The sequence below is a fragment of the Schistocerca cancellata genome, chromosome 4, assembly GCF_023864275.1.
Source record: "Schistocerca cancellata isolate TAMUIC-IGC-003103 chromosome 4, iqSchCanc2.1, whole genome shotgun sequence".
NCBI classification, from domain to species: domain Eukaryota; kingdom Metazoa; phylum Arthropoda; class Insecta; order Orthoptera; family Acrididae; genus Schistocerca; species Schistocerca cancellata.
In genome coordinates, this window is record NC_064629.1 from 775757598 (window position 1) to 775772862 (window position 15265).

The 15265-nt window shown below is 39.5% G+C and overlaps 1 protein-coding gene across 1 annotated transcript in view; it reads left to right on the plus strand.

Moving 5' to 3' along the window:
- LOC126184598 (E3 ubiquitin-protein ligase HERC2) overlaps positions 1-15265 on the plus strand; it is an 812863-nt gene that overhangs the window by 609870 nt on the left and 187728 nt on the right. Inside the window, exons 67-68 of the mRNA XM_049927039.1 lie at positions 10507-10622; positions 11076-11287. Of these exons, the coding sequence (XP_049782996.1) occupies positions 10507-10622; positions 11076-11287 (328 nt within the window). The remainder of the gene's footprint in view (positions 1-10506; positions 10623-11075; positions 11288-15265) is intronic.

Consider the following 15265-nt stretch of genomic DNA (forward strand, 5'->3'; position numbering starts at 1 on the left):
AGACTAAGATGTTATGGATTCATTGTGATTAGTAGAGACAGACAGTCTTGTGAAGTACTTTTGAACACGTTTCATGAAAACTGTCTGTAGGAGGAGTTTCGGCAGCCTATACACAATGGAAATACCATAGACCATGTTGCTACAAACAGGCCAGACCTTATCAACAGCACTGGTATAGAGATGGGGATTGGTGATCATGATGTCATTATACCAATAACGGTTATGAAAGTAAATAAATCAGTCAAGGTGGTTAGGAGAGTGTATCTGCTAGAAAGAGCAGATAAGCAGTTGTTACCATCTCACTTAGTGAACTGACATGTGATGGATGTGCAGGAATTGTGGACAAAATTACAAGACTGTAAATTGTGGTATGGAGAACTATGTGCCAAGTAAGTGGATGAGTGATGGAAAAGACCCACCATAGTTTAACAATGAAATTTGGAAAATGAGAGGAAGCAACTGCTGTTGCTCTCTCAGTTTGAAAGATAATGCACAAATGGTGACAGGCAAAGGTTAGCAGAGATTCGTGTGTCTGTGAAAAGATCTGTGTGCAATGCTTATGGCAACTACCACTGTAATACATTAGCAAAAGATCTGCCCAAGAACCCGAGAAAATTCTGGTTCTGTGTAAAATCGCTAAGTGGATTTAAGCCTTCCATCCCGTCAATCATTGACCAGTCTGGTGTGGCAGTTGAAGATAGTGTGCCCCACTGCTGACTGTTGATGTAGGTACAAGCATAGGAAATAGGTTCCCAGAAATGTGAGTGGCTTGAAGACTTCTTAAGTAATAGAACCTAGTATGTTGTTCTTGACAGCGTGTGTTCATCAGAGACAGTTGTATTGGTAGGAGTACCCCAGGGAGATGTGACAGGACCACTATTACTTTCTGTATAGATAAATGATCTGGCAAACTGCAGTTGTTTGCTGATGTTGCTGTGCTATATGGGAAGCTGTCAAAGCTGAGTGACTGTAGGAGGATACAAGATGACAGACAAAATCTGTGGATGGTATGATGAATGCCAGTTAGCTCTGTTGAAACATATAAATTAATGCAGATGAGTAGGAAAACCAAACCCATAATGTTCTGATACAGATACTGATCTGGCAATCTGCAGTTGTTTGCTGATGTTGCTGTGCTATATGGGAAGCTGTCAAAGCTGAGTGACTGTAGGAGGATACAAGATGACAGACGCAATCTGTGGATGGTATGATGAATGCCAGTTAGCTCTGTTGAAACATATAAATTAATGCAGATGAGTAGGAAAACCAAACCCATAATGTTCTGATACAGCATTAGTAGTTTCCTGCTTGCACAGTCACATTGTTTAAATATCTGGGTGTAGTGATGCAAAGCGATATGGAATGGAACAAGCATGTAAGGATTGTAGTAGGGAAGGCAAATGGTTGACTTCAATTTGTTTGGAGAATTTTGGGGAAGTGAGGTTCATCTGTAAAGGAAATTTCATATAGGACATTAGTGGTATCTGTTCTTTAGTACTGCTCAAGTGTTTGGGATCCATACCAAGTTGGATTCAAAGAAGACATTGAGGCAGTACAGTGGTTGGCGGCTTGATTTGTTACCAGTTGGTTGCAAAAATACACAAGTGTTATGGAGGTGCTTTGGGAATTCAAATGGGAATTGCTGGAGGAAAGGTGATTTTTTTTTAGGAACACTATTGAGAAAATTTAAAGAACCAGCATTTGGAGCAACTGCAGAACGATTCGACTGCTGCCAACATACATTTTTTGTAAGAACCATGAAGATAAGATAAGAGAAATTTTTCCCTTGCTCCATTTATGAGTGGAACTGGAAAGGAAATGACTCGTAGTGGTACAGGGTACCCTCTGCCACATGTCATATGGTCAGGGTATGTATGTAGATGTAGAAGATACCATTTTTTAGAAAGTTGAATATTTATGAACATAAATAGAACAAAATTTCCCACAAAATAGGTCCTAGTGACTTTTTCATCAGCCCAACCATATGGCATGTAGCACATTGAAGTTAGTCTGATTTCAAACCTCAGGGGATGGGTCATCTCAGGACTTACAAACCCATGCCCTGACCATACTCTGTTGCACATCTGTTGTTGAATTCCATCCTCCAGTAGTGTCACATTGTTGTTGGAATTGTTGATAGTTGATACTTGCTGTGGTGGTAGTGTAAGATGTTTGTGAAGTGTCAGTGACCTCCCCCACATGGCAGGGGAAGGCTGGTTCTTTGTGTTGGTCTCCTGCCCTGGTAGTTGTTTGAGAGTTTTCCCTCGGGTAGTTGTTTAGAAGTAATTTGTGGTCAGTAAATTCAGTTTAAATGCATAAAATAGTCATGCATAATGAGTTCAAATGAGAGGTGTGTTCTGTGTGATGGTGTACTGGGTCATGGGAGAAAAGTGTCATCACTTAGGCCCAAAGTGGGCTTGAAGAATGTCCGTGAAGCAAATAAGATGAGGAAGGAGTGGATAGCTGCCCATCAGAAGGGCAAAATTGTAGTTAAGGTTTGTGAACCAAGCAGAAAAATACACACTAATGAAAAATTAATTTCTGCAGCAGCTATGAGGGTTGCAACTGGTTGCAGCCAAAAGGAACTCAATCTGTTCAACTGGATTTTGATTTCAGAACCAGCTATTTTTTGTGATTCGGCTATTATGCCAGAATTTCTGGCTCAACAGAACAAGCTCCAGCCAATCGATGGAACCTAGTGTATTGTGTGTGTAAGCTGGACCTTCAAGAGACTGTTCTGAACCTTGCTATGAGACAAAACTGTGGATTGGGACACTCAATAATATGTTGGAATGGACCAGTTCCTGACTTGGTTGCAGCAGATGGCCAGTACCACATCCAATCCATGAAGATCCTACACAATATCCAAAGCAATTAGGGGTAAAAAAAGAACAGTGAGATCCATATGCCACTGAAACTGATGGTGTTATGCAGCAAATGTTCAACAATTTCACTGAAAATGAAGAGGGCTGTCAATTTTCCATTCAGCAGTTAAAAGACCAGATCCGCAGTGACTACAGTACTGATGTCAAGACCGTTAAAGCTAAACTGTTGAGGAAGTGTGCAAGTGATACAATGATTGATTCATCAGTCAAGAACTCAGCTGTTATTTGTTTCAAAAACACTAGCTACAAAGTTCTTACAGATAGTTGGTATCAGTCAAAAAGGTCAACTCCAAAGAAAGAGTGCCAACATGTGATGGAAACAGCAGCAGAAATACTTGTTGAAGATATTCAATCCCAAGATTACAGCACAAAGGAATATCCCCCTGCAGACCAATTTCTTACAGAGAATGAGGTTCTCATGCCTGACACTGTCCAAAATTTTGGTAATTGATTAGTGGAGGAGGAGGAGGAGGAGGAGGAGGAGGAGGATTGAATAAATGGAAGTCCAAATGTGTGGCACACAACATGGTGGCAGCTGTCAGACTCAACTCTTTCTTGTCGATGTTGCAAGTTGGCTTGTCTGTGTTTCTCTATGAGAAGTATGGCTCTCAGAAACTAGTTGATTTACTGTCTGCTTTAGGATACAGTGCCTCCTACACAGAACTGGTATTTTTTGAGGCATCAGCAGTGATGGCAAAGGGATTGAAATTTGATCCATTCATGTCATTTGAACTTTCTTTCAACAATGCTGACTAGAACACCCAAAATCTTGATATAAATAACAGCTTCCATGGAATAGGGGTGATCCAGTGTACCACATGACATTGTGGTGAGTCATATTTTACATTGTTGCTTTCATAATTTCCTGTTGTGAAATCTTATTACCTCATTACACTGTACGCTGGTTTCAACTCTATTTATTTACCTGTTACCTGATATGAACTAAAATTAGTCATCTGTTGCCTTACTTAGCTGTAACATACCCATGTACTGTATATTCTCATTTTGTAAATGAATCATGTATAACAGCAGTGGTGCACAAAGTAAAAAGAGAATAAAACTTCCTTGAAATTTCTTTTAAGTTGTTACACTATTATTATTATTATTATTATTATTATTATTATTACCAAATGCAAAATGAAGTATAATTATTGTGCCATTTACATAAGTTATTTCAATACCTTTTCATTGTAGGTGTGATGAAAGCTTTCATTTTGCCATTTGAATGAACACCATATCATATTCATGTACTTGATACCAACACTTCATCGTTGTTATAAGCAGAAAACCCAAAAGTCCCACTTTTCATGGTTTTTTCATTTTGATTCATATCTGTGCCAAAATATTGGTGGGACTTTTGAAATTTCTGGTTCAGAACACTCAAAAACATATAAAAAGTTTGTCAAAAAAACTTCAGTACCCTCAAAAACATGAAAAAGTTTGTTGAAAAACTTCAGCACCCTCGAAGATCAAGAAGATGAACTACACAGATGGGAGTTACCGTTGCAACACATCCTTAGTTCCCGTAATCCAGCAGCCCTCTATCTCTGCCAACCCACTACTCATACTTTTTCTATCCACAGTCTCCACTTCATCTGTCCTGTCACCCCCTCCCTTTGAATAGTACCTCCTGTTAGAGTTTCTTACCAATCCAGCTGTGTACATAGTGTGGAAAAAATGACTGCTTAAATGATTCTGTGTTCACTACAATTAGTCTAATTTTGTCTTTGTGGTCCCTATGGAAGTAATACATAGGAGCCTGACGAATATGTTCAGTTAATACTGGTTCTTGGAACTTTGTAAGTAGGTTAGTTAAAATTGGCACCTTTCTTTAAATGTCAACCAATTCAGGTTTCTCAGGATTTCAGTGACTGTCTCCCATTTACATATAAATGTTGCAGCAAATTCGTGTAGAATGTAAATATTTTAGAATTAAAGGAGACAACTCACTGAAATGCAGAAGCTTTGAGTTGTCAATGGGCTTACACAAACAAAAAGAAAACTTGGTCGCTTTTGGAGTTATCTGTTGATGAACTAAAGTAAAATACAGTCTCTCTCTCTCTCTCTCTCTCTCTCTCTCTCTCTCTCTCTCTCTCCCCCTCCCTCCCTCCCTCCCTCCCTCTCCCCCCTCCCCCTCCCCCCTCCCCCTCCCCCAGCTCCCCTCCACGCATGCCTGTAGGTAGACTAGCTGGGGTGGGGGCAGTATCAGGCAGGGTGGTTAGAGAGAGAGTTAGTTGGGTGGCAGGGAGAGGGACTGGGGGTGGGTGGCTAGCAGCTCGGAGAGAGGCAACCAGTTTGCTGGCTAGGAATGCAGGAGGGAGGTATATGGGCTGGCACCATTGTAGTGGCTGCTGGGTGAAGGCACACACTGAATGTGACACGGGGACATGAATTTGGAGGAGGTGACAGGAGAGAGGAAGGGAAAACTACTATGTGGAGGGTGCGCGGACAGTGGGTTACCTGACATTGAGGCCAGAACATTATGGGAGCAGAAGATGTTTGTAAGGATAGCTCCCATCTGTGCAGTTCAGAGAAGCTGATGGTGGAGAAAAGGATCAGATGGCTTGTGTTGTGAAGCAGTCACTGGAATTGAGCATGTTGTGCTCAGATATGTGTTGTACCACCGGGTGATCAACTTTATTCTTTACAAAAATTTCATGGTGGCCATTCATCCTGGTGAACAGCTAGTTGGTATGACTACCAACTTAAAAGGCTATGCAGGGCTTGCACCACAGTTGGCATATAACATGGCTGCTTTCACAGGTGGCCTGGCCTCTAATGGGTTAGGATAAGCCTGTGACAGGACTGAAGTGGGAGTTTCTGTGTGGGTGGATTGGGCAGATCTTGTTCCTTGCTCTGTCATGGGGATATGATTCCTGTGGCAAGGAGTTGGGAGTGAGAGTGGCATAGAGATGGACTAGGATGTTGTGTAGGTTATGTGGGTTACAGAACACCACTTTAGGAGGAGTGGGAAAGATCTTGGTTGGATGTCCTCATTACGGGGCAGGTTGAGATAAAATCAAAGCTCTTACAAAGGATATGATTAAGTTGTTCCAGTATAGGGTGATGTTGGCTGATGAAGAGGCAACTTGTTTGTAGCTGATCCTTGAAGGTAGTGGGAGGATTGGGGTTGTGTGAGGATATGTCATGGGATATCTGTTTGTGGATTAGGTTTTTTTTGGGGGGGAGGGGGGGTAGTGCTGGTCTGTGAAAGCCTCTGTGAGACACTAAGTATACAGGGCTAAGGAGTCCTTTTTGCCTCAGATATCGAGGCTATAGAGGGAGGCATTTTGTGGTTTGGAACAGATGGCAGCTTTCAAAATATAGGTACTGTTGGTGGTTAGTGAGTTTATGTGGACGGGTGTAAAAGGTACCATCAGCGAGGTGGAGATCAGACTTGAGAAAGGTGCAAAGAATGTGAATAGGGTGGCTTGGCCCTGAGTCCAGATCCTGAAGATGTCATCAGTGAACCTGGACCAGACTAGGGGATGGGAGTTTTGGGTAGCTAGGAAGATTTCCTCTAGATGGCTTATAAACAAGTTGCCGCAGAAGTGGTTCAGGAGCCCATGGCTGTGCTGCAGATTTGTTTGTAAACTTTCCCTTCAAATAGAAAGTAGTTTCGTTTGGCATATAGTTGGTAAGGTATATAAGCAATGAGGTGGTGGTTTGGAGCCTAAAGGACATTGGGACATTTAGTGTTTGATAGTGACAAGGCCGTGGGCCTGAGGGATGTTAGTGTGTAGGGAGGTGCCATCAACAGTGATGAGTAGGGTTCTACAACGTATGGATGTCAATGAGACTGGATAGTAGTTTTATGGGTTACTTCTGCTTTCCATTTTGTAGCTGGGCTTCACTTGTTCTTTCTTCAAATCTTCTTGTTCAAAGTATCTACAGTATGTTATGTTTTACTTGGGAGCTACCTCAGCTGCAAATTCTCATATGTGTTAAGAGATTCCATCAGGCTCTCAACTTTTGATTAATGTTTTCAATTTTATGCATTTCTTAATGCCGCTGACACTTAATACATATATATCACTCATCTTTGTAGCAGTACGGGAAGTAAACTGGAGCAGTGCTTCTGCATCTTCCTCAGTAAAAGAACATTTAAATACTGGGTTCAGTGTTTCTACTTTTGTTTTGGTACTCTCAGTTTCATTCCCTGCATTATCCATAAGTATCTTGACACTAAGTCTGGTGCCACTGGCAGCCTTTATATATGACAAGTATGTATTTGGATTTTGTGAGAGAGGATTTAATAAGACCCTACTGCAGTAGTCATTGAAGGCTTCTTGCTTTGCCCTCTTCATAACAAAATTCATTTCATTCAACATCTCTGTGTCTATAGCCCTATCCTTTGTTTACAGCTTCTAAGCAGTATTCATTGTTTCTTTGTAAATTCTTTCGAATTCCTCTTAAAGATATGACATGACTACCTCTTTATCTAGTTTACTGAACTTTTAAGTCTTCCTGCTTGTTTTAGCTGTCCATTGTGCTTCGCTACACGTCACAGTCACTGATACTACTTCCAATATGACATCTTCAGAGAGGTCAGATCTACTTGTTGCTTATGTATGTAAATAATTTAGGAGTAAAGGCTCAACTCAATGAATGGTAGAAATGTCAAGTCATTGATAAGCACACAAGTAAAAATGAAAACTTGCTAGCTTTTAAGTGAGTACTAAATATATGCGCACATATGCATATGTGCAGTTGAATTGTGCCAGATGAACATGTGATACCAGGATTGCTTAGGTGTAATGTATTTCTGTCAAGAGTGGTTTTCTGAACTCTCTTGTTTAGGTGGTTTTCAGAGAAGGTGTTTAGTAATGTTTAACAGGATGCATTATCACACCAACCATTTACAAAACTGTAACTATCCCAGTCAATTTTTGGATGATTAAAGTGCTGTACAATGATGACAGTATCACTGGGGAACTTACATACAAGCAAACTTAGTTTTGCTGTGAAGTTTTTAGGGTTTAGCCAGCTTTCTGCACCTACTGTCATCAGTGGTAATTGTATATCTTGGGGTTAGCCTTTCACTAACTGTACTTCCTCCTCTACTTTAAGATAAGCAATCCTTACCTCCAAAGTCATGATATTACAACTGTGACAGTGCCGGCTACTTGTCCTACTGCAGGTTTTACTGCTGAAACTAGCTGTTTCAATATACTGGGACATGTGGTGCAGCTTTAGACAGGAAACAGTTAAGAGATTTTTTAATGTAATTTAGCTACATTCTTTAACACAAATGAAAGTATAGTCAGTCTTTCCATTATGGAAGCCACCAATCCACAGTGTCAAATTATTATTGGAAATAGCCCTGTTAAAAACAGAAAAAATATTGATGCTGTGAAGTATTGAAAGAGAGAGAGAAGTTCACCCAGGACTGAAACAACTGAATTGTGTGGTTCACTAGGGCTTCAACTACATCTTGTTGTATTGTAAAATGTAAATTATCCTACTTACTATCTTTCTGACTGTTGTACTGCCACCATACTATTATACAGCCAATGTCGGAGGTATCTGTGAGCTACACTGGTGTGGGTTGATGCCCATGATGCTCTCTGCCAGACACCAGGTTATAAAGGTGCCTACACGGGATGCTAAAGTCGGTATGCTCTATATTAAATTAATCATTAAATACTGTATTGTACCTGCTACACTGACTCAGCTGTTCTCTTGGTTTTTCTTGTTGTTTGCTATTGGAACTCTGTGTCTGTCTTAAGATGACTTTTGCTTATTAGATTGGTTCTCCGTACTGTGCTCTGGTCACTATCTGGTGCAGTTTGCCTGTAAGGCCAGTGCTTATGTTTACAGTGTTTGCAGCGCTACTGCTCACACTTATGAATTTGAATTTTCAAGTGTGCATTCCGGTGTGCTATTAAACCAGCTACTAAAAAACTCCCACACCCAATCTGTATAATATTCTTCTCTGTGTCTATATCACTCAAACTCCCAGCCCTCTGCCCCTATGTGTCACATATCTGTGGAAGACTCAACTGCAAGACCTACCTCATACATCCACCCACCACATGCTTTTCCAACGCTGTTAATGAAATTCCTGTCTCACCAGAGGTAGAGCTACATGTGAAAGCTGCCACCTAATCTGACAACTTTGATGTGTCCACTGCACAGTTTCCTCTATGTCTGTTACCACAAAGCTGACACTGTGGCCAAGTGGTTCTAGGCGCTTCAGTCTGGAACCGCGCTGCTGCTATGGTCGCAGGTAGCGTGTGTGATGCCCTTAGGTTAGTTAGATTTAAGTAGTTCTAAGTCTAGGGGACTAATGACCTCAGCTGTTAAGACCCATATTGTTTAGAGCCTTTGTTACCACAAACCATCCATCCTCCATCACCTCAGTTATCACAAGTTCCTATGCCAGGATACCTTATCTCTTTCGCTCACTCCTGATCGTCTACCTTCATCCCCATATGATTTTCTTAGAATTACTCTTGGTGTCACTGTACCCAGCCCACCATCTCATGCATAGATGGCAGTTTTATCACCTGCGCATTCATACATGCACATAATGTCAGAGATTAGTAATTCCAACAATAGACTTAGGCTATATGGAATGTGGTGAAACAAGAGACAAGACATCAGGGACTGAATGGAAAGGCTAGAAATGATGAGAAGCACTGCAGTTTGTTGAAAAAGGAAGTGTCATAAAATTCAGTCATATGAATGTAACACCAACTTCTCATTGTGAAATTAAGAAAATTATATATTCTCGCAAAAACAAAAGCTCACCTATTTTGATAGTCTTTTCAACAGAACACTAAAGATTTTTTCCCATTTAATAAGCTCATTCTTATCTGAAATATATAACATATCATGAACTCAAGGCATTTTTCCAGAAAGACTGAAATATTCCATTGTCAAACACCTAGTTAAGAAAGATGATAGAGATGTCAATAACTGCTGACATCATTTTCCAAAATTTTTGAGAAGGTGGTTTATTCTAGATTTTATCTCACCTGAGCAACAATAATATCCTCAGCAAATCATAGTTTTGGTTTCAGAAGTGTTGCACTACTGAGAGTGCCGTTTACATGTTCACTCACCAGACTTTACAAGTATTAAATAATAAAAAAGTGCTGGTTGATATTTTCTGTGAGCTATTTAAGGTATTTGACTATGTGAATCACAGTATTCCCCTAGATAAATTGAATATTTATGGAATTGATGGTATAGCCAACCAGTGGATAATGTCATATCTAACTAAAAGAATGCAGAAAGTTGTGCTTTATAATTCAGCCAATATAGGTGCTGTTAACGTTTCTGTTTTATAAGTATTGTTTAGCTGCATAAGTGTGACAGTATCACTTTAACACAACACTGGGTGATACTACAAGTCTTTTCCAGTCGTCACTGATTATAATAATCTATTTTCTTCTGCAGGTATAGTCCTAATTTTATTTTTGAGTAAGAAAAGGATTTTTTGTTTTGTTTTCAGATTTGTAAAAATAAACATGTGGATCATAATTTTAAATATTATTTTACATAATATAGTGTGTATTTAATTTTGTAATGATATATTGCTCGAGGATGTTATTTTGATTGTACTATAGTGCAGAATATTATATTTAATTCACTATTTTTTTTTCTTTGCTTCAAGGTGAGGAAAAAAATCACAGAAATACTTCCAGATGGTGATTCACAAGTTTGGGAACATGAGAATCATGAAATTTTCAAGCAAGAACATGATGAGCAACTGCTACTGTGGTTGCACAGGTATGTACATTTGTGACCTTTCACTTCTAATGTCTGTTTGTCAGTGTTTTCCCACTTTCCCTTTTCAGCTGTCCATATTCCAAGGTTCTGGCTGTGAACTAAAATTATATAATAGATAAATTCTTTAGTGAGAATAAAATTTCACTGTTGACCTTTCTCAATGTTTGTAATTTTATTTATCTTTTTATTTATTTATATTACTTTTTCCTTGCACATCCCTTAACTCTATCCTCTCCATTCAACTCCACCACACTTCAGACTGCTAGCTACCCAGCAATCATAGTGAAAAGTACATGTTCTTCTAATGCCATTGATCCAGAAGCATACTGAAACAAATAATATATGTTGTATCTTCTTGTAATTTTTCCATTTTTCCTACTTTTGTTGTCATTGATATTACTATCACTTCATGTGATGAAGGTTATTTACTGCTTTTATTGTGTTGTGCAACAGGAGACCTGAAGACTGGACACTCTCATGCAGTGGTAGTGGGACAATTTATGGCTGGGGACATAATCATCGAGGACAGCTTGGGGGCGTTGAAGGAGCAAAGGTGAAATTACCTACACCATGTGAGGCCTTATCAGCACTTCGACCAGTTCAGCTTCTTGGTGGAGAACAGACACTTTTTGCTGTCACTGCAGATGGGAAAGTACATGCCACAGGTACTCCCGTCTACCACAATCACAATAACAAAGAGCTCATATTGGGTTGTTGACAGTACTGTCCTCAAACATTCTGTCAGTAGGATTGGAAGCAATGTGTCACATGACCATATGTAAAAACAAAATAAAGCTAAACAAATAGAAAACATTCCTTGCAGAATGTGCTTTGTCTCTAAAGACTTCATAATTGACAGGGCATTAAACAAAAATCTTCCATCTTTCAAACCTTAAGCTGCACTTATTTTCCTGTAAAATGCTAGTATTTAGCCAAATATATAAGTGAATCATGGTGTTCACATTTGTTGTAAAAATTCAGCAATGTACCCTTTTTAGAACAACATGTTATGTTCATTTTCAATATTGAGGAACATGAATGTGTCAAAGATACAACTGTAACTTTGATTGCAACTGTAAATTTTGTAGTTGCTTAACACACGTATAAAAGATTGGTCACTCAATTGTAACAACTGTGTGACTGTTAGATAATTCTAATATTTTAGTTTACAATTTGGGACCTAATGATATAATTTAAAGCTGTGCTTGGCTTAATCAGTTGATATACATTTGATAAAAACTAATGCAGTGCACAGTATCTTGTACTAACCAATTTGTGAAAACTGAATCCTATTTTCTCTGCAGCTAGCAACTATGATACCTGTAAATATAAAAGCAAGTCAACACATTTCTAACTGAGATCCTATAATATCAATGATGGTTAAAAAAGAAAGATCTGTAATTCTAAAGCAATGCAAGAAACAATGAGGCTCAGTCAAAATGTAGAAGAAAACTTTGTGAAAACATGTCTGATAATAGTTTTGTAATTACAATGAAATCTAGACCATTAGCTGCTTACAAGCATTGTAAAATATCAATGGGGACAATTGAAATTGTGTGCCCTGACCGGGTCTCAAACCTGGGATCTCCTGCTTACATGTCAGACACACTATCCGACTGTGCCACCGAGGACACTGTGCGACTGCAGGGACTTATCTCTGGCATGCTCCCCATGAGACGCACACTTCCAACTTACTGTCCACACACTACATTTGTAGTACCCCTGCCCACTGTACTCGTTACTCACGGCAGTCAATCTACTGATTCCCGTAAGAGTTTGAGCAGTGTGAGTGCATCCGCACTGAAGAAGATCAGTTGCCGGTAAGCCTTATCTATATGAAAATGGTATCTGTTCGTTCAAACATGTCCAAAACAACAGATACCATTGGTGATCTTGCAAGTATGAAGAATGAAATTTCATTGAAATCTAGACCATTAGCTGCTTACAATCATTGAAAAATATCAATGGGGATAGCTGAAAATGTATGCCCCAGCCGGGACTCGAACCCAGGATCTCCTGCTTACATGGCAGGTGCTCTATCCGACTGGGCCACTGAGAACACAGAGGATAGTGTGACTCCAGGGACTTATCTCTGGCATGCTCCCTGTGAGACCCACACTTCCAACTTCCTGTCCATACACTACATTTGTAGTGCCCATGCTCACTATACTCATTACTCATGGCAGTCAATCTACCGATTCCCATAAGTGTTTGAGCAATGTGAGTGCATCCACACTGAAGAAGATTATTGGTCGGTAAGCCTTATCTATATGAAGATGATGTCTGTTCTTTCTGACATGTCCGGAAGAACAGATACCATCTTCATATAGATAGACAAGGCTTTTCATCTGTCCCCGTTGATATTTATCAACATCTGTAAGCAGCTAATGGTCTAGATTTCATTCTAATTTTATTCTTCGTAGCTGCAGGATCACATCTTCATATAGTTTTGCAAGTTCAGCATGTGTTGCATGGTTTTAGTATCTAAATCCTTTTACTGAAGACAATGTATAGCCTGATGAGTAGGGTCCTGAAAAATTCACATTTGTGATAGATGCAAATTTAGATGCAAATCCTGTCTTAGAAAGTGAGAACATGAAATTACCTTATAAATGCTATTTCATAGAAAATTGTATCTACATGAACTATTTTATAGAGATAGGGCTTCATTTCCTGCGTATAAATATCATAAATGTAACCAATAGTCAGTTACTAATATTGTGTGTTATCTATGAAAAACTCATTGTGGAAAGATAATGTGCTGAAGAATGTCTTTACAAAATAGAAAGTGCACTAACACAACATGTATCAGTGCACGTGATGCTCAGTGCCATGCCATTTGTGAACGGCTGAATAGTCTGCGTAAGATACACTCCGCATAATGCAATGGACTCAGCTGTTGGACATAGCATTCAAGAACAAAGAAACACGTTATTTGTCTGCTACCTAAAGTTCAAAAGTTGGTATAGCGTGGACACTTTTCACATCAGAGTTTTAGGTGGTGGGTTTTTTGAACTGTGGTTGCATCAAACACCAGTAGAGCCTGGACCTGAACCGCCATACTCATGACCCTGTCGACCTCAACAAGCAATAGCATGGTAGCCATTACTGAATTCTTTATGTTGTGCATCGTTTGTTGTTTTGAAATCCTAAGGAAATGCAATCTGAAAACGAAGGTTGTAGGTTACAGTACACTTGTTCGCCCACTGCTTGAATACTGCTCAGCAGTGTGGGATCCGTACCAGATAGGGTTGATAGAAGAGATAGAGAAGATCCAACGTAGAGCAGCGCGCTTCGTTAGAGGATCATTCAGTAATCGCGAAAGTGTTACGGAGATGATAGATAAACTCCAGTGGAAGACTCTGCAGGAGAGACGCTCAGTAGCTCGGTACGGGATTTTGTTAAAGTTTCGAGAACATACCTTCACTGAAGAGTCAAGCAGTATATTTCTCCCTCCTACGTATATCTCATGAAGAGACCATGAGGATAAAATCAGAGAGATTAGAGCCCACACAGAAGCATACCGACAATCCTTCTTTCCATGAACAATACGAGACTGGAATAGAAGGGAGAACCGATAGAGGTACTCACGGTACCCTCCGCCACACACCGTCAGGTGGCTTGCGGAGTATCGATGTAGATGTAGATGTAGAAATGAGTGAAGAAATAACTCATAGTGTGTCATTGAGTTCTAAAATGAGCCTCATAACACTAGAAGGGAATGGTGATCGCTGTGACCATGTATCAACTATACTCTCACAGAAAAACAGAATACTGGTGTATGTTGGCTACTCTGCATGAGGGAAGTGGGGCTTGTTTCCCAATACCACTCCTCATCCTGCAGTGGTCATAACACTAATTTGTTCATGCTCACAGCTGGCTGCCAGTTTATAGGGTATGCACTACAGTGACCAGAAAACAAAACCTGTCTATCCATTTCGACCACACTGAAAGTCTTCCCCTTACATGTGAATAGATTATTTTCACTTCTATTATTACAGTATGTATCCTGCTGGTTCAGTCTGTAGCATTATTAAATAGAAGATGAATGGAAATGAATCCCCACCTAAGGGTGAAATCAATGTCCTGTGCAGATTTTGTAATTATCAAATTGGTTGGAAAAAGAAAAATAATGTCAAGAAACACCTTCTATCAGAGAGGCACTCTGTTCACTGGCGAGAAAATTGTGCTTCTTCTCAAGAGAGGCAATCATTTGTTGAAAGCTTAAATAGAGCCAAAAGATGAAAACAAGCAAAGACCATTTTGGGGGAGAAAAATCTGTTGAAGTTTTTCCAAAAGCAAACGAAGTCAAAAAGCTCCTCAATCACCACTTTTTTTAACAGTCAATTTCAAAGCACTAAGGCTTTGTTCTGAGACCTGTAGTGTGACAACCTTTTAAATTTGCACATCTAGTTTAAAAAAAATGAAAATTAAAAAACTAGTTGCAAATTTTGCCAAAAATAGATGCTACATTTCAAGTCCCTACTGATGAGTCATCTTTGAAATTATTTTTAACAACAGAATACATTTTTACTTAAAGAATGCATTATACTAACAACTGTTATTTCAGAAAGCACCAGGAAAGCAGATCTGTTCTGATTTGGCAGCAATTTCAGTATATTCTAACTATGATTATTATCAGG